This window comes from Phalangium opilio, unplaced genomic scaffold (genome assembly GCF_054372755.1).
Source record: "Phalangium opilio isolate 3A_F unplaced genomic scaffold, DU_Popi_V2 ptg000009l_1, whole genome shotgun sequence".
Taxonomy (NCBI): Eukaryota; Metazoa; Arthropoda; class Arachnida; order Opiliones; family Phalangiidae; genus Phalangium; species Phalangium opilio.
Window position 1 is genome coordinate 2,132,990 of NW_028324146.1, and position 18,320 is coordinate 2,151,309.

The 18,320-nt window shown below is 39.1% G+C and overlaps 3 protein-coding genes across 5 annotated transcripts; 2 read left to right on the top strand and 1 right to left on the bottom strand.

Annotated features, from left to right (window-relative positions):
• Window positions 1-1,437: 1,437 nt before the first annotated feature.
• Window positions 1,438-7,643, bottom strand: LOC149713105 (uncharacterized). 2 transcript variants are annotated; one of them, XM_089845928.1, is made up of 4 exons: window positions 7,548-7,643; window positions 7,020-7,472; window positions 4,195-4,598; window positions 1,438-2,198 (listed from the first exon to the last, which is right to left on the bottom strand). In XM_089845928.1, exons 2-4 carry the CDS (start codon window positions 7,320-7,322, stop codon window positions 1,472-1,474), a joined length of 1,434 nt encoding a protein of 477 aa, XP_089702054.1. In that variant the 5' UTR covers window positions 7,323-7,472; window positions 7,548-7,643; the 3' UTR covers window positions 1,438-1,471. The 2 variants fall into 2 exon arrangements, with proteins under 2 accessions (XP_089702054.1, XP_089702047.1); XM_089845921.1 differs by having other exon boundaries at window positions 7,008-7,472.
• A 1,659-nt stretch (window positions 7,644-9,302) lies between these two features.
• Window positions 9,303-13,886, top strand: LOC149713106 (uncharacterized). The gene is made up of 2 exons (XM_089845890.1): window positions 9,303-9,318; window positions 11,722-13,886. Exon 2 carries the CDS (start codon window positions 12,163-12,165, stop codon window positions 13,693-13,695), a length of 1,533 nt encoding a protein of 510 aa, XP_089702016.1. The 5' UTR covers window positions 9,303-9,318; window positions 11,722-12,162; the 3' UTR covers window positions 13,696-13,886.
• A 655-nt stretch (window positions 13,887-14,541) lies between these two features.
• Window positions 14,542-18,320, top strand: LOC149713107 (uncharacterized). 2 transcript variants are annotated; one of them, XM_089845694.1, is made up of 2 exons: window positions 14,542-14,698; window positions 16,276-18,320. In XM_089845694.1, the coding sequence occupies exon 2, from the start codon at window positions 16,288-16,290 to the stop codon at window positions 18,136-18,138; it is 1,851 nt and encodes a 616-aa protein (XP_089701820.1). In that variant the 5' UTR covers window positions 14,542-14,698; window positions 16,276-16,287; the 3' UTR covers window positions 18,139-18,320. The 2 variants fall into 2 exon arrangements, with proteins under 2 accessions (XP_089701820.1, XP_089701811.1); XM_089845685.1 differs by having other exon boundaries at window positions 14,546-14,698; window positions 16,228-18,320.

Sequence of the window (18,320 nt, forward strand, 5' to 3'; positions counted from 1 at the left end):
CCGACTTATCGTGATAAACACCAATTTACTCTTGACTTACAAGGCTGAAACTGTAGTGTGGATTAGACCTGAACGTCATGCTATAAGCAGGGCCGGTAATAAGAAACATTTCTTATAGGACATGTGTCCTGTGACCCCCCAGTTTGATTAGAAAATGTATAGGACATTGTTCACTGGACCGTGCAAAAATAGTGTCGCATCTTCATAGTCAAGCTAGCAAAAATTCCGAAAATTTATTGGTCAAAATGTCCAGTCACCCCCATAGTTTTTAAAAAATTTATGGGACATTTTAAAATTTTATTGGACAGTTTCCAGTGCTTATTTCCGGCCCTGGCTAAGAGTTCCGATTAAAATTAATGGGGGCCACCATTATTTCTCGGTAAGTTGTTTTTCCTATCGCTATCTAGCCACTAATTTTGGTATGAAAATACACTCTGGAATCCGGATTTATATCCATTTAAACTAATACGCCTCTTGCGCCATCTATTGTTCAAAAGCAGCAAATACCCACAGTCTTTAATCTTGATATTCCCACTGATTTCCAAGGTTATTTTTAAATTTTATCAGGAAGTCAAGCAGAATACAACACACATCGGCGATCCTATCCTAAAGGTGCTGACCTCCCCTTGTTCTCTGAAGGTGACTTGACCCCGCCACCCCTTCCGACAACTCCTAAGTAAACCCCATTTCCTCTGATTCGTCACATACACTGAAACTCTATTAATATCGCATCCTTGCCGATGATTCTTATAGTGACCTACTAACAAGGTGACCATACATCCTATATTTATTTAATACCCCCTATAAATTGCTAAACTTGAAGGTTGCAACGGTTTAGGCCTACTGAGTGCAGTCAATTCTTGGGTTGTTCTCGAACTAGCTCTCAGTATAGGTACTAGCTGCCATAGTTATGGAACATATCTTATAAACTAATGCTAAAACTAACCTTATCTAAGCTTAGCGGTACAGTCAACTCCACCCCTCGACTATGGAAGCATCTAGTGACAATTGTTTGAACTAAACCACAGCCGAAACTTAAATTGCTATAAACTCCAAACAAGGCGGGGAGTGTGGCGCACTCCTGTAAGCCAAGCTTCTGGGCGGCAAAGTTTGAGGGAATAAGACACATGTTGGCGATCCTACCCTATAGGTGCCGGCTGTCCCGTGTCCGCCGGAGGTGACTTACCCCAATTCCACCTTCCGTCACCTCCCAAGTAAACCTCAATCCTTCCCTGCTTCTACACATACGACCTAGCGGCCCCCGTCAGTGCTGGGCCGCGTAGGGTCTCCCGCTCAATCCTTCCTGGTGCTAAAGGCCTAACGGCTAAGCACTAGTGTTGTAGGTGGTAAAAAAAAAAAAAACTCCAAACAATTCAACCAGCAACAGCCACCACCTTGGGAATGCAATACATTTAAATTATTTGCAAAATCAATGCGATAATATTCATGAACTTTTATTACACTGAAAATTTTACAAGAGTGGTTCACACACGTTACTAATGTAAGAACAAACTGCGAAAACATTCGAAGCCAATTTACCAATTGTTGGCATCATTTCTTCATCAAAGATACGAAATTTATCAACCCTTCGAATAGCTTCCTCTAAAAGTATTCTTAACTCGCTGATACTTCTAGTATAGCTAATCTGAATTTCGGAAGACTCCGGTAAATTTATCGTCCAATTTTTATCATGAAGCAATTCTTCAACGTAAAACCCTTCTTCGTCGACATTATTAAATTCGTCTAATAACAAAATTAAATTACGATCCTTTAATACGCGATTACCAGAAACTCTTCGACTCCAATTTTTAGGTAAAATGGAAATAGCGCCATCTGGTGTTAAACAAATGAGTAATGTCGATGCTGCTGCGTTTGATTTTGTACAATCCAAAATTATTTGTAAGTTAGGAAACGTCGTATAACATTCGGGAATATATTTTTCGACTAAAGGTTTGATCGGGAAGGGAAACATGTCTTTTAAAACCATTTCCATTAATTTGATCCACATTTGGAACATGGATGTAAATGCTGATTTTTGGATGTTAAAAAGTTGCGCGATATCATCGGGAAACAAGCTGATTTTAAGACGCGTCATTACGGCGAGGAATTGGTCGATTATAGGCACTTCAAATGAGTTCAGAGTTTGTTTCGTGGTTCCTCTCGTAAACACCATTTCCCGAGCTTTATCCTCTAAAATTCTAAAAATAAAATTACCCGTTAAAACTTAACCAAAAGCAGACAGATGCAAACAGATACAAAGGAATATGAAATAACAGTAAAGAAAGTGAAGGTGACAGTCAGGTGATTCACGGTGCACCTCTAAGCCAAAGAAAAAATATTTACTACCACTGAGGAAAACTAGAGACTTCCGGTAAGGTATCTGCTGTACTTAATATCAGCATGTATTTCTGATATCAGGAATGTATGGAGGGGCTGGAATGGCTAAGGGGGCTCTCGTTGTACCCTTGATGGTGGAAACATAAGACGAGTCCCTTTTCATTTTTGAGAAGTGTAGCTCCTCCCCCTACGTCTGTTTAGCTGTCTACCGAAGGCAAAAAATGTCATGACTCGTTAAAAATGACATGGCAGAAGTGACCTTTTAGATTTTTTAAAGTTAAACGCGCTGATTCGCCGCCGTTCGCGTTCATATTCGATTCTCTCAGCCTAGGCAGAGGACCTAGGGTAGAGGGTGCAGAATTATAGCAAACAAGTTTTTTTGGCAGCCAATGAATGAATGAAAATAATTTAAGTGGTAAATACGATTTTTACGTCAGGCTATGACGTCACTAGCGTAAATTACGCGACGCCAGTTGTTTCCAAGGTCATTTCACGCCGATTAGGATTTGACCTTAGCCATTCCAACCCCTCCATACATTCCTGTTAATATAGACTCGAAAAAAAAACTGAATAGGGAGCTGGTTTGCTTAAAGCAACGTCTGACACTAGCACTGTGGCGGCGGGTGTCGTAAGGCTATCACAAAACCCCAGTAAATTACGGCGATAAATTGCAGTCGGTAGGCGTGTGTTGCAATTTGTTATCGCGCGTTTAACACTGCTTTGCCTGTCCAAAAAGAAGGGATTTGTATCAAGGACACTCGAAATTTGTAAGCACTATTTGAAGATAGGAACGCGGAGATGGCCTCTTGAAGAAAGGTATCGCAAAAAAATAGACTCGTCAAAAGTCGATTCCTGTGGCATCCCTAACACGTTAGCTAACCTTCTACACTCCAATTTTACTTTGCCAAGGGCAGGAACCAATCAGAATTCTTTCACCACGGTGTTAACAACACCACGCGACTACAGGGTCATCTAGTGCCAATAGTTTAAACAAAACCTCAGCTGTGACGTCAAAAAAAGGCACAAAAATTTAAAGTGGGGGGAAAAATGTCTTACTGACTTTAGAAAAAGGCGCGCCTAAACTTAATATTGTGTTGATGGCGTATTCTACTAGATGGCGTTGCGGTTGGTCTCAAAATAGTAAACTTCCCATTTTAAATATTAACATTACTGGTATAGGAAGACGTAAATCCATGCTTGGACTGAAAGCAAAGAGCGTATAGAGGGGGAGTGGGGCAAATGTTGTTGCCCTTTCAAAAACGGATTTATGGGATAAGAACGTCGGATCGTAGCTTTAGCTTCTAGTACCATCCTCGCATGCTTTATTGAGAAACTTCGTCTGCTTATATTTTGACTCCACCCACAAATTCGATCTCTAGAAGTAGCTATATACAGAATTTGAGGGTGGAGTCAAAATATAAGCAGACGAAATTTCTCAATAAAGTATGCGAGGATGGGGAGTGAATTCGCTAACTCCGACGTTCTTATACCATAAATCCGTTTTTGGCCCTTTTTATATCCTCAGTTCGCAGTGCGCTGTACAGAGGTATTTCTGTTCATGAATCATGACGTCAAACACGTTGATAGTACATCATTAGTGACGCGACGGTAGACCAATCAAAATTGAGCAAGCCGAAAACTGTTGTACCTCTAGTTATATTTAGGGACAACGTGTATTTTAGGATTGTGGTGTTTCCACTCCACCCCTTCATTCTCTTTGCTGAAAGAGATCAGACTTGGGGGATGGAGTATGTCATAAACATAATTTTACTGGGAATACACTAGACCCTTCTTACTTTCTGTTATTTCTATTTTCCTTTGATACCATTTCTTTATAGTAAATATATTAAACCATACCGGTAAAGGTACAAAAAAGTTCTATAATCTGGTAAGCCAGTGTAATACCGCGTCATTTCATTATTATCTTTTAATTTCTCCGCACTCCAAGTTCTTTGTTTTAACGTTTCTTCGAGTTTTGATATTTTTAATTGCAAATTTCGGTTTTCCGCTTCTAAATTGTTGTGTTCCAATGTCCCTTGACTAGGTGAACAATTTTCTTCTTGAGGAAGATTGGTACACAAAGTTGGTACAATTAACTCGCTTTCATCGTCGCTTGGGATTTCAACTTTAACTTTTGTTAAAGTTTCGCAAGCGATTATAACAGGTAGTTCATTTTTGTCTGGAATCACAGTTTCGTGAGAATCCCTCATGTAATTGTGGAATCCAATATTTACATGGCTAAATTGTCCTTGATTTTCACCCTAAAATCAAGTACAAACATTTCAGTTATTTTACAATTGCAATTTTCAGACAATCAAGTTTCTAGCTGACTATTTGAGAGTGTGTAGTCTGGGAAATAATAACATTTTTTAAACTGGTCCGTGGGACCAGTGACCCTTCCCCTAGTGTCCGAAATAATAAACTGGTCTCAGGAGTGGTCCCAACCTTTGTTCTCCTATAGATTTGTAATTAATAAACTGGTCCCGAGGACCAGTAACCCCCACATCTTGAATTTATTTCCCTTACTATTTGAGACAACAGACATCAAAACACGTATTAACAAATGTGGATGAGAGGGAAAGTATGACAATGGCCATAGAGCCTGTGTTAAGAAACGCGGACATCAAAGTTTCGCCAATAACTATTTAGTTTACTCGCGACTGAAAGTAGTTCAGACATTTATGCTCCTTGGTTTAACCATAGCTCACTCGATCACGCGCATCACGATGCAAGCTGCTCGCGCTGTAGCTAAATTACCGAGATTTGTTTTAAACGTAACTAGTTTTATGTGCTCTTCTATTGCTTCGATAACCTTACTTAAATCCATATTATACCTTCAAATAGCTTTTAAAACATTACCAGCTACTCTGTCCTGACTGCAAACACAAATCGAGGAAGTTCTAGCATACAAAATAGCAGACGACGGTAACCGCGTATCCGCGAATTAACACAAGACTATTTTAAGTATAGCTACGCCAATAAAACGGTCAACTGCGGCGAAACTCTGATGACTCGCGACTTTTGGCCATTTTCATACTTTTCCTCTCATACACTTTTGGTATTAATAAGCCTAGACTCATGACATTTGTTACGGGAGAGGGCAAAACCCTCTCATCTGTTGTAGGGTTTACATTTCGTGGCGCCATCTATCGCCAACTGAAGGAAATATTAAATTTGAACAATTAAGAAATACTGTAACGTTGAATCTTGCAAATGTTTTAATTGTCTGTTAATAAACCTCTCTGCATCCTACTAACAATTTTCTTACCATTAAATAATACGGAAAATAATAAAATTTAAAGGAAAAATTCAAGTAACATAACATTATACCTTCAAAATATACCTATAAGAAAAAATATTACAAAAAAACCATTATTCCTTATTATAAAATAATTAGCATTTAATTAGTCTTATAAACGAGGACTACTGCGCCATCCGCCATTGGTTTAGTGGCTTCTGCTAAATTGAACCACTTACCCCACGGCATTGGTTCAATTCTCACAGGCTGAGACAGGGGTAAGGGTAAGCAGAGCCCACTCGATCACGTGCGTAAGAGGTTCGATTTAGCAGACGCCACTAAACCAATTCCCTTTTCTATTTAGAAAAAGGCCGTTCTTTTAAGGTATAATGTTATGTCACCTGAAATTTTAATTAAAAATATTTGCAAAACGCCCCGCCAGGATTCAAACCCGAGTTTTTTCCCTCCCTCCCAAGTAGTGACCGCGCTCGATGCTGTTTAACTTTGGTGATCTGACTAACACGGGTTTAGTTCACCTCGCCACGTGTAGATGGCGCCAAGAGTCTTTTTACCCTATAAGACAGGGGAATATGTTCCATGAATGTACCATATTCCTCTGGCTATTATCAGAAGTATATAATACTTCTCTTCGAGAGAAGTGTCCCACAAAGCGGGGTGAGTGTAACGTCACTCTTCCCAACATCGGACCATTTAGAGCAAGGTTACTAAACCGAATCACATACACAATAAATAGTTCCCTCATCATTACTCTATTAGCGTTTAAATATTTGGCAAGACGCGCTTGTGCATTTTGTCCCACGTCAAGACGAGGTTTGTGGGATGATTGCTGGGGATTTAGTGCCAAACAACTATTGAATTCACCTTACGGTGCGATGCCCATTTGTAGTTTGATGAGCGGGAAAGCAAACTAAAAGGGGGAGCCTGGGAAGAATGACGTTACAAAACTTAAGCATTAAGAGGATACAGAGTGTCATCCTTCTTCTATTATCCCCTTCTGCTATTATCGGTCTATTCAACAATTTCTCTATCATCTCTACGGGCAAGGGGACAGTTATTTCGGAAATCAGGGAGCACAAATGGAAGGCCCGGAAATACCAAAAATTACCGTCACCCCCTTTCAAAACCGGTACCAAGCAGTGGCTCATTTCTACAGATCCGTATATGCGCAATTTGCATTTTAAAGGATCATGGAACGTACTGCCAAGGTTGGTGCGCGTAAAAGAGAGAAATTACTGTGCCGTTCAACAAAACTTTCCCCTTACTGATTCTCTACCTCCTCCCAGTTAATACACATGTAAAAACAAATCGTTTGAATTAAAAAAAACCTTTAGCAGAAACCATAAATATATCCATAGCACATAATACTCTCAAATGTTTGTGCTGTACAATTCCATGTCCCTTTAAAATACACAATAACTTGTACCATGCTTCTGCTTTTATAATCACTCCCAATAATCCTTTGATGCGGAATTTTAATCGCAACTGGAGGAATGTTGTTAGATTTTGGTAAATTTAAAGTTGGCACCCAATCTGGATCACTGGGTTCCCAGCCAGGATATCCGGACACAAAATGCTTGCTGCAAATTCGAGAGTTTTTGGTAGCGGTGAAGTTTTCTCTGTTCACTATTCTTCCCCATAGTTGAAGTCTCTTGACCGGAAATCTATGAAATTTAATGTCTTTCTGTCCAAACCTGCTTTTACAGCCCAGAACACTACAAGAAACCATTTCTTTTCACATAAAATTTGATACTAATTAGTCTTCTTCTTAACAGTGTAACTTCCACACCGCCATCAATTTGCCAGAACGCAGCATCATACTAGAACCAAATATTTTGCCGAACTCGCGCCGTTAAAATTGTCAAAACTGCTTACAGACCTATATAACGAAACATTGTTTTTAAGCACTATAGAAAGATGCATTGGAAAATTATAGAAAATATTATAATTTTACGTTTAAAAATTTGTTTAAATGAAAAAATGTAGAAAACGTGGTAGCACTCTTAATTTCCTCTTTTTTCCCCCATTGACTCATTTCCATGTGTACAAGCATAAGTTAATTATGCTTCTAAGTACACAAATCGCTTCCACTTCTATGGCAATAGTGTTTGTCTGGCTCCCTTTAATGAAACTCTATACTCTCTCCGTATCATTTATCACCTCAACTTCAATACAAAATTGTACCGCCTAGCCTAGCGTTTCTTTTATCCCTTTTAGAATGTTTCAGGACTGAAACCGCCTCTATCTCACGAGAGAGAGAGGGATTTGGGGTTGCTCAAGTAAAATTCGTTCCCCCCCAGTGCCTGCCTATACGAAACGTAAAAATCTCCTTTATTCCACTGGATGATTTTTTTTCGTCTCGACCGCTTGGTGGCTGCACCGCGACAGAAATTTCAAAATTTTCTCTCTTCGGATCTTAGCGCTATACGAGTTCTGACGTCACAGAAGCCTGCAGAAGATGCCCAGTTTTAACCCGTATTTGTGTACTTAGAGGCATTATTAACTTATGGTACAAGACATCCTTATTGAAAGTAAAATATCGTCTGCTTTACTGTATATTCGCATAGACAGAAGTGAGATGAGACTAGAAGTACTGAGCTAACAAAATTCTTCACTCGGCGAAAGTGAATATTCTTGATAACACACGAACGGTTGGCCCTCTGGTAGCGGTTTCTGAATTTTCCCTCCAAAACGTGAGACGTTCGCGGTGGTAGACGGCCGAACTAGATTCAAGCACCCGCGCCCGTGTTTCGCCGCTTTAGGTTGAGGGAAAGGGGGTAAGAAATTTTTTTGGAACTCGACCAATTTTTTCTCTCTAGTGTAGGCGCGTGGGAAGCGGCGTAAAATCCTCAAATTTGTTCACTAGTGCCAGGATCTACTACCAATGCTAGAGCCCTTCACTTCTAGTCTCATCTCACTTCTGGCATAGATAATAAACACCTCGCTATGCTTTGAATCGTTGCCTGCGTTAATCAAGGCCTGTGCGCGGCGCCGCTTTTTATTTTTCGTTTCGCGATTTAAGTTGCCAAATTCTCTCATCTGAGAGCGCTATAACTGGACTTAAGGAATTTGAAATGTTCATATTCTCATGCTTGAGAATTGAATTACTCATTTTCGCGCGCGTTTCGGCCCAGCTATAAATGAAATCTCGCTGTAAAATAGGGAAAAAATAAAAAGTCGCGTTTCTTAAAATTCGCCCCCCTTCGAAACTACCGAGCACAGGCCTTGATTAACGTAGGCAGCGTTTGAATACTGCTTTAATAATTAATAAATTTTAACTTCAAAAAAGGGAAATAATTCCATATCTATGTAAATAAGTTTGTAAGTAGTCCTCCTCTTGACTCTGAGAGGTAATATTTTGGTTTTCCCAAGTAGTGTTCATAGGTCTGGAACTATTTTTACGTCTTGAGTCCGGCGTAATTTTCGACCGAGATTTTTGTCCATTTTGTTGGTATATCATTCTGCCAGATTGTGGACGGTTGCTCTGACAACCAAGAGCTTGAATTTAATTATTTGAAAGTAAGTTATGTTATTTCAATATGAGTTTTTTTTAATTGTGACTTATTCCTGACGTTTTCATTATTTATTTATTAACCTCCCTCTTTTTGCAAACTAACTTGCATCCTACCATGTTGCCCTTAATAGCGTTAAGGCCGCACCGTTTTAAAGGGAGGGTGAAAAGGAAAAAAATCAAGTGAATTTTTATCGATTCATAAGACCCATCTGTATAATTAGTTTTGAGATTTCATATATAATTTGAAGATAGCACCTCCGATAAATGGCTTAACAATCCACTTCTTGTTAACAAAATTCCTTTCCATGTCGAACAAAATTAAGCGCTAGATTTGATGAAAATTTAATGTGTTGTAACAGGTTGTAACAATCGTAGCGCAAGATATAGAACATGGATTAACTAACGCTAGGGATTGTTCGTTCCCCCTAAAAGATTAAGCACGCATGTTCCAAACACCCCCTAGCGGCGGCTACCATGATACCATCCCTAACAGGAAGTTATAAGAAAATTGGACCAAATATCACGTGCTCTATGACGTCAAAATTGAAATCCTGCCTAAATTGGGTGCCGCCATCCTTAAAATCCGCCAAAAACTATTTATTTTGCCTAGAGATGGCGCTATATCTACATCCGTTTTGGTTAAATAAATTGGGGAATGAAGAAGGGAATCAAGGAATAATTCGGAACATGTAGTTGGCAACAGTATTACATGGGAAACACGGTTAGTGAACAATCCCTAGCGTTAGTTAATCCATGTATAGAACGTGCCACGACCATAGATATGTTATTGTCACGACTACCACGATGTATAGAACGCCCACGGAATTTTGTAAACGAGAAGGCAGGACCATGGATAAAGAATGCGCGTGAGGAAATTTGTTTTCACGCTATAGGATAGGCAACTCCCTGTCTCGAACGACAGCTTATTCTGTATATACTCTGTTACAACATCGGTTGTCAGCACGCACAAAGCTACGTTTCTATGTAACGTAGCTTTGTACGCGCTGTCAAGAGACATAAAACTTCAGGATCTTCAGGATTTAAAATATCCGCGAGGTATTTTAGCTCGAGTGCACGGACCTCTACGCCTTAGTTTCAAATAGGTGTAGTAGGCTGTAGGAAATTTCAAACGTATTTAAACTAAGGCCAGTGGCGTAGGAACGGGGGGGTACAAGGGTACATTGTACCCCCCTAAAATTCTACTAGGGCGCCTAAATAGGTCAGAAAGGGCGCCAAATTTATATTCAAAGGGCGCCAAAATGATACTGAAGTGAGAATATTTTAGAAAGTATCCCATTTTATCCTATAATTTCACTAATCTTCCTATATTTTGGGGATTTTGCAATAATTATTTATAATCCCAGCTGTATGACGATTGAAACGCAGAATTAGCGACATCTCATTTGGTCAGATTAAAAAAAACGCGGAGCTCGCTTCGCTCGCTCAGGAGATTTTTGCCTTCCATTTTGGCAAAATTAAATTTAAAGAATTTTTAGACATTTAATTTTAAATGACCGCAATTACTTTGAATTCTGAGCTGCACTTCAATTTAATTTCGCCTGAGATTTTTCATCTGAAATGTCAAAGCTCACAGATTAAGTTCACAGACCTTTAATATATCTTTAATTATAAAAATCGGTTTTCAGTGAAAAACCTCTCTTCCTACCTGACTCTTTTAAATAGCTTGATTTGGTAATTTTCAGTCACTTTTAAGTCTTTTTTGTTAATGGTTTTTTAATTATTAGCCTTTTTGCCTTCTGCGTGAGCCCTTCAGTATTTAATTAGATCAAGGTGCGATGTAACGCACTTTCAGGAATCTTACATTCACACTTCAGGTCTTATCACTTATGAGTCCTATCAGGGGGGTTATTATGAACTCCTGGTCCTATAAAATCCTATAATTTTACAATGGGAATCATATTTATTAAAAATTCTCTTAAAGTGTTTGTGCCCTGACTACGGGCAACAATGACTTGAAAAATACTAAATCACTTAGCAATTATCTAAATATATCCAGAGAGGATTGATAAGATTGAATAAAATTTCATGTGCAGAAAATTTTCCACAACCAACACAAATCGGACACCGATTTTTGGAAAATCATAATAATTCACCATTTCATTGTGATTAAAGTACAATGTTTCAACCGTGTTCAATGTATTTTTCGACATTTTTCTTGTCTTTGGGGAGGGGGCGCCCAAATCCATGTTTAGACTGTACCCCCCTAAATTCGAAACGTTCCTACGCGCCTGACTAAGGCCTAGAGGTCCGTGCACTCGAGCTGAAAACCTCGCGGATATTTTAAATCCTGAAGATCCTGAAGTTTTTTGTCTCTTGTCAGCACGTAAAAAGCTACGTTACATAGAGACCCAGCTTTGCGCGTGCTAAAAACTGATGCTGTAACAGCTAGAGTATATACAGAATAAGCTGTCGTTCGAGATAGGGAGTTGCCTATCCTGTAGAGTGAAAACAAATTTCCTCACGCGCATTCTTTATCCATGGCAGGACGTTACGTTACGCGATTGGTCGGAGGGCCAATTTCATATTATATCAACATTTGAAAATTCGGAGATTGGATTGTAATCAGTGTAACTTCGCTTGCATTTTTTCCCAGTCACCGAGTACTCAAAAACTAAAAGATTGGATGAAAGTACCAATGAAGCATAAATGCTATTACTGATAGTGTGCACCAAAGATGCGTTGAAGATTCACATTTTACATCATAACGAGGAAAAGAGTTCAAATTGCAATAGAATGCGAATATTTTAATTGCCACCAAAATCAGTTCACTAAATCGGCACAGTTTAATTCATACTGATGAGAGACCATGTACCCGTTTGTAAAACTTGTAATGAGGGTTTTCATCGAAAAGCGGATTTGAACAAGCACTTGCTGAAACACGAAGGGAAACGCAAATATACAGTATTGCAGTCAAATACACAAAACTTGCTGTCAAATGGTTTAATATTGCGACATTTGCCAAAAGCGATTTCTTCGACGTTGCGAATTTAAGAAAAACTTACTACCTAAATCATAAAATAGAGTGGAGGTATAAATGCGAACAGTGCAATTTTCAGACAAAAACGCAAAACTTTATTTTAAGAATCATAATTTGGTTCACTTAAACGCGATATACGAGAATACCGTGCTGATGGAGGGAAATAAAAAGCAACACATGGGGACTCACAGTGACAATCGTCCGTTCAAATGCAATGTGTGCGAATATCGTAGCCATAGTAAGGGAAATTTAAAGTATCACCTCGCAACTCATAGTGATGAACGTCCGTTCAAATGCAATGTTTGCGAATATAGTAGCCATAGTAAGGGAAGTTTAAATCGTCACCTCGCAACTCATAGTGATGAGCGTCCGTTCAAATGCAATGTTTGCGACTACTCCGCCCTAAGAAGGTCTAATTTAAAGAGACACATCTTCACTCATAGTGACGATCGTCCGTTCAAATGCCACATTTGCGATTACTCTAACCAAAGACGAGATTGTTTAAAGAGACACATCGCGGCACACACTGGCGAGCGTCCATTCAGTTGCAATATTTGTGAAAAACGTTTCCAAAGCCTGGATTCTTTAAAGAGACACATCGCGACACACACTGGCGAATGTCCATTCAGTTGCGATATTTGTGAAAAACATTTCCGAAGCCTGGATTCTTTAAAGAAACACTTGTTGACTCACAGCGCGGAACGCCCACTGAAATGCAGTATCTGCAAATTCCGTACTCGATTTCGGTCGAATTTAAAGGTGCACCTCGCGACTCACGGAGACGTAAGCTCATTCAAATGCGATATTTGTGAATACGAAGCCAAGTTAAAGAGTCTATTAAAACAACACGTTGCCCGATGTCACGCTGACGAGGCTGATCCATTGAAATTGGGAACCGGAACAGAAATCAGGAAAACTGTTTTGTCGCAACCAAAGGTGAAGCGCAACAAACGAGGAAGTTCACTGCCTAAGATAAACGATTCAAATATCAACGATGATTCTCCAAATCAAATTGACAACTCGACAGAAGTTCATTCTGAATCAGATCCAGATGATCCCGAAAATTCGAGCGTTTCTAATTGTAACCCATCAAAAGCTAAAAAGTTCAGATCCACCCATATGACTTCATCAAATACTTCGCCTTCCAAGTACAATAATAACACTCAGTGCCAATCTAAAATCTCTGAAGAAATGAAGACAGACGAATCCTTGGCTGTGAAAAATGATGGCAAAAATGCACCAAATAATAATTTTACATCTGAATTTGAACTTAATAGTGCGAAATTGGAAAACGATACTGATGCGTTTCTTCCATCGAACGAAGCAATTCACGTTTTAAATTCCACAGCAGTTAAGCAGGGATTAAGTGAAGACTTGGAAATACCTGTAAGCTACGTGAAAAATGAGTTAGTGTTATGTGACAATCACCTTGTTAACCTTGACAATTTCTCTGGAAACCCCAATTTCTTTGATGTTAAAAAATGTTCTATTGTTTTGAAGAAATTGGAGGATTTGGGGACTTTCCATGGGCGCTATTATGTCTGGATGAAAGAATTTCCATATTCGTATGAAACTGTTAAGGTTAATTAATTTTAATCCTATTATATAATGTTTTTCTTTTTTATCGAAATATATGAGTCGGTAGTCTTTTGACGGTTTTCTAATTGAGTAGTTATTAGAATATGTACTTTAAATTCGTTCCAATAGATTGTTACATCTGTAATTGTATGTCCAACTTCATTTACTAATAAACACTTCAACGAACGCTATTATAATGATCATTAGTGTGTTGGAAGAATAATTTATTTTCTGTTTTAATAGAGTAGTAACACTCCATGTTAATTTCTCATAGAGCGTAACGTAGCCAAAGGCAGGCAGGTGCCATTACTCTATTGTAATAGTGCGATATAGCCAGGAAGTAGCCCCACGATGCGCGGCCTTTAACAGTGTTAGAACGGTTTCCCGCAACTCAAATACCTAACCCTTAATTGAAGTACAGTAAATCAGAGCAGAAGTATATAATACTTCTCTTCGAGACAAGTGTAAGACAAAGCGGGGTAATTGTAACATGATTCTTCCCAAAATCAGATCATTTTGAACAAGGTTACTGTTATAGCCATAGCTAGATGTCGCCCTAATGTGATGTAGTTTAGAGACGAACGGTATGACACTGACAGAACCAGTCGGCTACTAGTAACATGTCTTGATTCCTATAAATTCTCCAGTCAAAGAGGGATCACTGGACACTTGTCCTTTAAGAACTTTTCTTATTCCCGACACTGTTCCCATTTTTTTAATCTTTTATAGGTCCCAAGCATTTCGACTGCTCCGCGTTCTACTGTTCTACTACGATAGTTTTACTATATCTATGACTATGATTTTCTGAAAACGCAGTTTCATAATCGTAACCGGTGGAGACTGTGCTACAAGCGAAATTCAACCTGCAAGTTTTGTTCACAGGTCTGGACTATTTTTACGTCGCTAGTCCGGCATAATTTTCGACCGAGATTATTTTCATTCTGTTGACATAGCATTCTGCTAGTTTGAGGGCGATTGCTCTGACAACCTAGAGCCTGAATTTAATTATCTAAAAGTAAGTTGCGTTGTTTCAATTGCCTGAGTTTTTGTAATTGTGTCTTATTCCTGAAGGCTTAGTCAACTATTCGATATTTAATTATTTAATTATTAACCAACCTCTTTTTGAAAAGTACGTGCATCCTACCATGATGCTTCCTTAATAGCGTCAAAGAGAGGGTAAAAGGAAAAATCCAGTGAATTTTTTTTATCGATTCATAAGAGTTATCTGCATAGTGAAAAGTCCAGGAAATACCCCCCGAATGATTTTAAAATTGTAATAAGTTTTGAGATTTCATAGATAATTTTTTTGTTCCGTTTGGGGGTGACGAGCTAGGGCCCGAGAAGTGTTACAGCTCCAGAGGGAGGAATTGAGGGACGAGGAAGAGGAGGGTGTGAACAGCAATGTTTTGAGGCCTAATTTAAATTTGGTTAGGGACGTTAGGGAGGCGAGGTCAGAGGGTAGGGAGTTCCATAGGGGAATTGACCGTCGAAAAAACGAGTGCTTCAGTGGGTTTTTATGGGAGGGTGGTAGAAAGAGCTCGGGTGGCATGGTTTGATGGGGCACACGAAAAATATTTCTGACCATTGCGGTGAACAATACGAAACAGACTGATAAGGTCGAGATAGGTTCGTCGACTAGGCAATGAAACCCAGCCCAAAGAGGAAAGTCTAGATGATCGCGGGAGGTGACGGAGATGAGACAGAATTTATGACGCTCGGCCTAGGACACTGTTTAGTAGACGGATGTCTTGTGCTTGGTAAGGGTTCCAAAGTTGGCTACCAAATTCTACAATGGGGAGAATGTATAACGAGTAAACAATCGTGTCATGAGCGCGTTAGAAATTTTTGGGAAATTTGCTTCAATGGTCGCAAGCAGATCATTGGCACGACTACAGGTTTTTTGAATATGGGCATGGAAGATGAGATTGTGTGAGATGTGTACACCCAAGTCGCGACATTGGTCTGGTGATTTAATGTTAAGAAGTGGATAAAAAATGCAATTGAGGAAATTTGTTTTAACACTATCTTATAGCATTAAAACATGGATCATAGACATTATAACATACTATCAGAAGTATATAATACTTCTCTTCGAGAGAAGTGTACCACAAAGAGGTGTAAGTGTAACGTCATTCTTCCCAACATCGCAACATTTGGAGCAAGGTTACTAAACCAAATCACATACGCGATAAATAGTTCCCTCATCATTACTCTATTTGCGTTAAACTATTTGGCAAGACGCAATTGTGGATTTTTGTTTCACCCCAAGACTAGGTTAGGGAGTTCATTGCTGAGGATTTAGTACCAAACAGTTATAGAATTCACCTTACAGTGCGATGCCCATCTGAAGTTTGTTGAGCGGGAGAGCAAACAAAAAGGGTGAGCCTGGGAAGAATGACGTTACATAACTAAAGCATTAAGATGATACAGAGTGGCATCCTTCTTCTATTATCCCCTTCTGATACTATTAAAGCCTAGGCAAACTATTGGGGAAAGCGGCGCTTGAAAGTTTTAATTAATTCTATCTTTTGTTGTTTAAATCAGAGGTTTTTCAAACGAAGCTTCTCATACCCTTTAAACGTGATATACTAGAATACCGTGCCGATGGAGGGAAATGAAAAGCAACACATGGGGACTCACAGTGACAATCGTCCGTTCAAATGCAATTTTTGCGAACATCGTAGCCGTACTAAGGGACTCTTAAAGTCTCACCTCGCAACTCATAGTGATGAGCGTCCGTTCAAATGCGATGTTTGCGAATATCGTAGCCATAGTAAGGGAAATTTGAGGATTCACCTCGTAACTCATAGTGATGAGCGTCCGTTCAAATGCGATGTTTGCGAATATCGTAGCCGTACTAAGGGAAGTTTGAGGATTCACCTCGTAACTCATAGTGATGAGCGTCCGTTCAAATGCGATGTTTGCGAATATCGTAGCTATAGTAAGGGAAAATTAAACCTTCACCTCGCAACTCATAGCGATGAGCTTCTGTTCAAATGCGATATTTGCGAATATCGTTGCCGTTTCAAGGGAAGTTTAAAGTATCACCTCGCGACTCATAGCGATGAGCATCAGTTCAAATGCGCTGTTTGCGAATATCGTAGCTATAGTAAGGAAAATTTAAACCTTCACCTCGCAACTCATAGCGATGAGCGTCCGTTCAAATGCGATGTTTGCGAATATCGTTGCCATAGTAGGGGAAATTTAATCCTTCACCTCGCAACTCATAGTGATGAGCGTCGGTTCAAATGCAATGTTTGCAAATATAGTAGCCATACTAAGAGAAATTTAAAGCGTCACCTCGTAATTCATAGTGATGAGCGTCCGTTCAAATGCGATGTTTGCGAATATCGTAGCTATAGTAAGGAAAATTTAAAGTGTCACCTCGCAACTCATAGTGATGAGCGTCGGTTCAAATGCAATGTTTGCGACTACTCCTCCGTAAGAAGTGGTGATTTAAAGAGACACGTCGCAACACACACTGACGAGCGTCCATTCAGTTGCAATATATGCGAAAAATGTTTCCGAAGGCTGGATTCTTTAAAGATACACTTGTTGACTCACAGCGCAGAACGCCCACTGAAATACAATAGCAGCAAATCCCGTACTCCATTTCGGTCGAATTTAAAGATGCGCATCGCGACTCACGGTGACGAACGCGAATTAGACGCCAAGTTAAATTATCTATTAAAACGTCACGTTGCCCGAGGTCACGATGACGATCCTGATCCATCGAAATTGGGAACTGAAACAAAAATTAGGAAAACTGTGTTGTCGCAACCAAGCATGAAGCGCATCAAACGAAGAAGTTCACTGCCTAAGATAAACGATTCAAATATCAACGATGATTCTCCAATTCAAATTGACAACTCGACAGAAGTTCATTCTGAATCAGATCCAGATGATCCCGAAAATCCGAGCGTTTCTAATTGTAACCCATCAAAAGCTAAAAAGTTCAAATCCACCAGTATGACTTCATCAAATACTTCGCCTTCCAAGTACAATAATAACACTCAGTGCCAATCTAAAATCTCTGAAGAAATGAAGACAGACGAATCCTTGGCTGTGAAAAATGATGGCAAAAATGCACCAAATAATAATTTTACATCCGAATTTGAACTTAATAGTGCGAAATTGGAAAACGATGCTGATGCGTTTCTACCATCGAACGAAGCAATTCACGCTTTAGATTCCACAGCAGTTAATCAGGGATTAGGTGAAGACTTGGAAATACCTGTAAGCTACGTGAAAAATGAGTTAGCGTTAGGTGACAATGTCGTTGTTAACCTTGACAATTTTTCTGGAAACCCCAATTTCTTTGATGTTAAAAAATGTTCTATTGTTTTGAAGAAGTTGGAGGATTTGGGGACTTACCATGGGCGCTATTATATCTGGATGAAAAAATTTCCATATTCGTATGAAGTTGTTAAGGTTAATTTTCATCCTGTTATATAATGCTTTTCTGATTTATCGAAATATATGAGTCGGTAGTCTTTTGACGGTTTTCTAATTGAGTAGTTATTAGAATATGTACTTTAAATTCGTTCCAATCTTTTTCTCGTATCATAGATTGTTATATATATAATTGTATATCGAACTTCATTTACTAATAAACACTTGAACCAATGCTACTATAA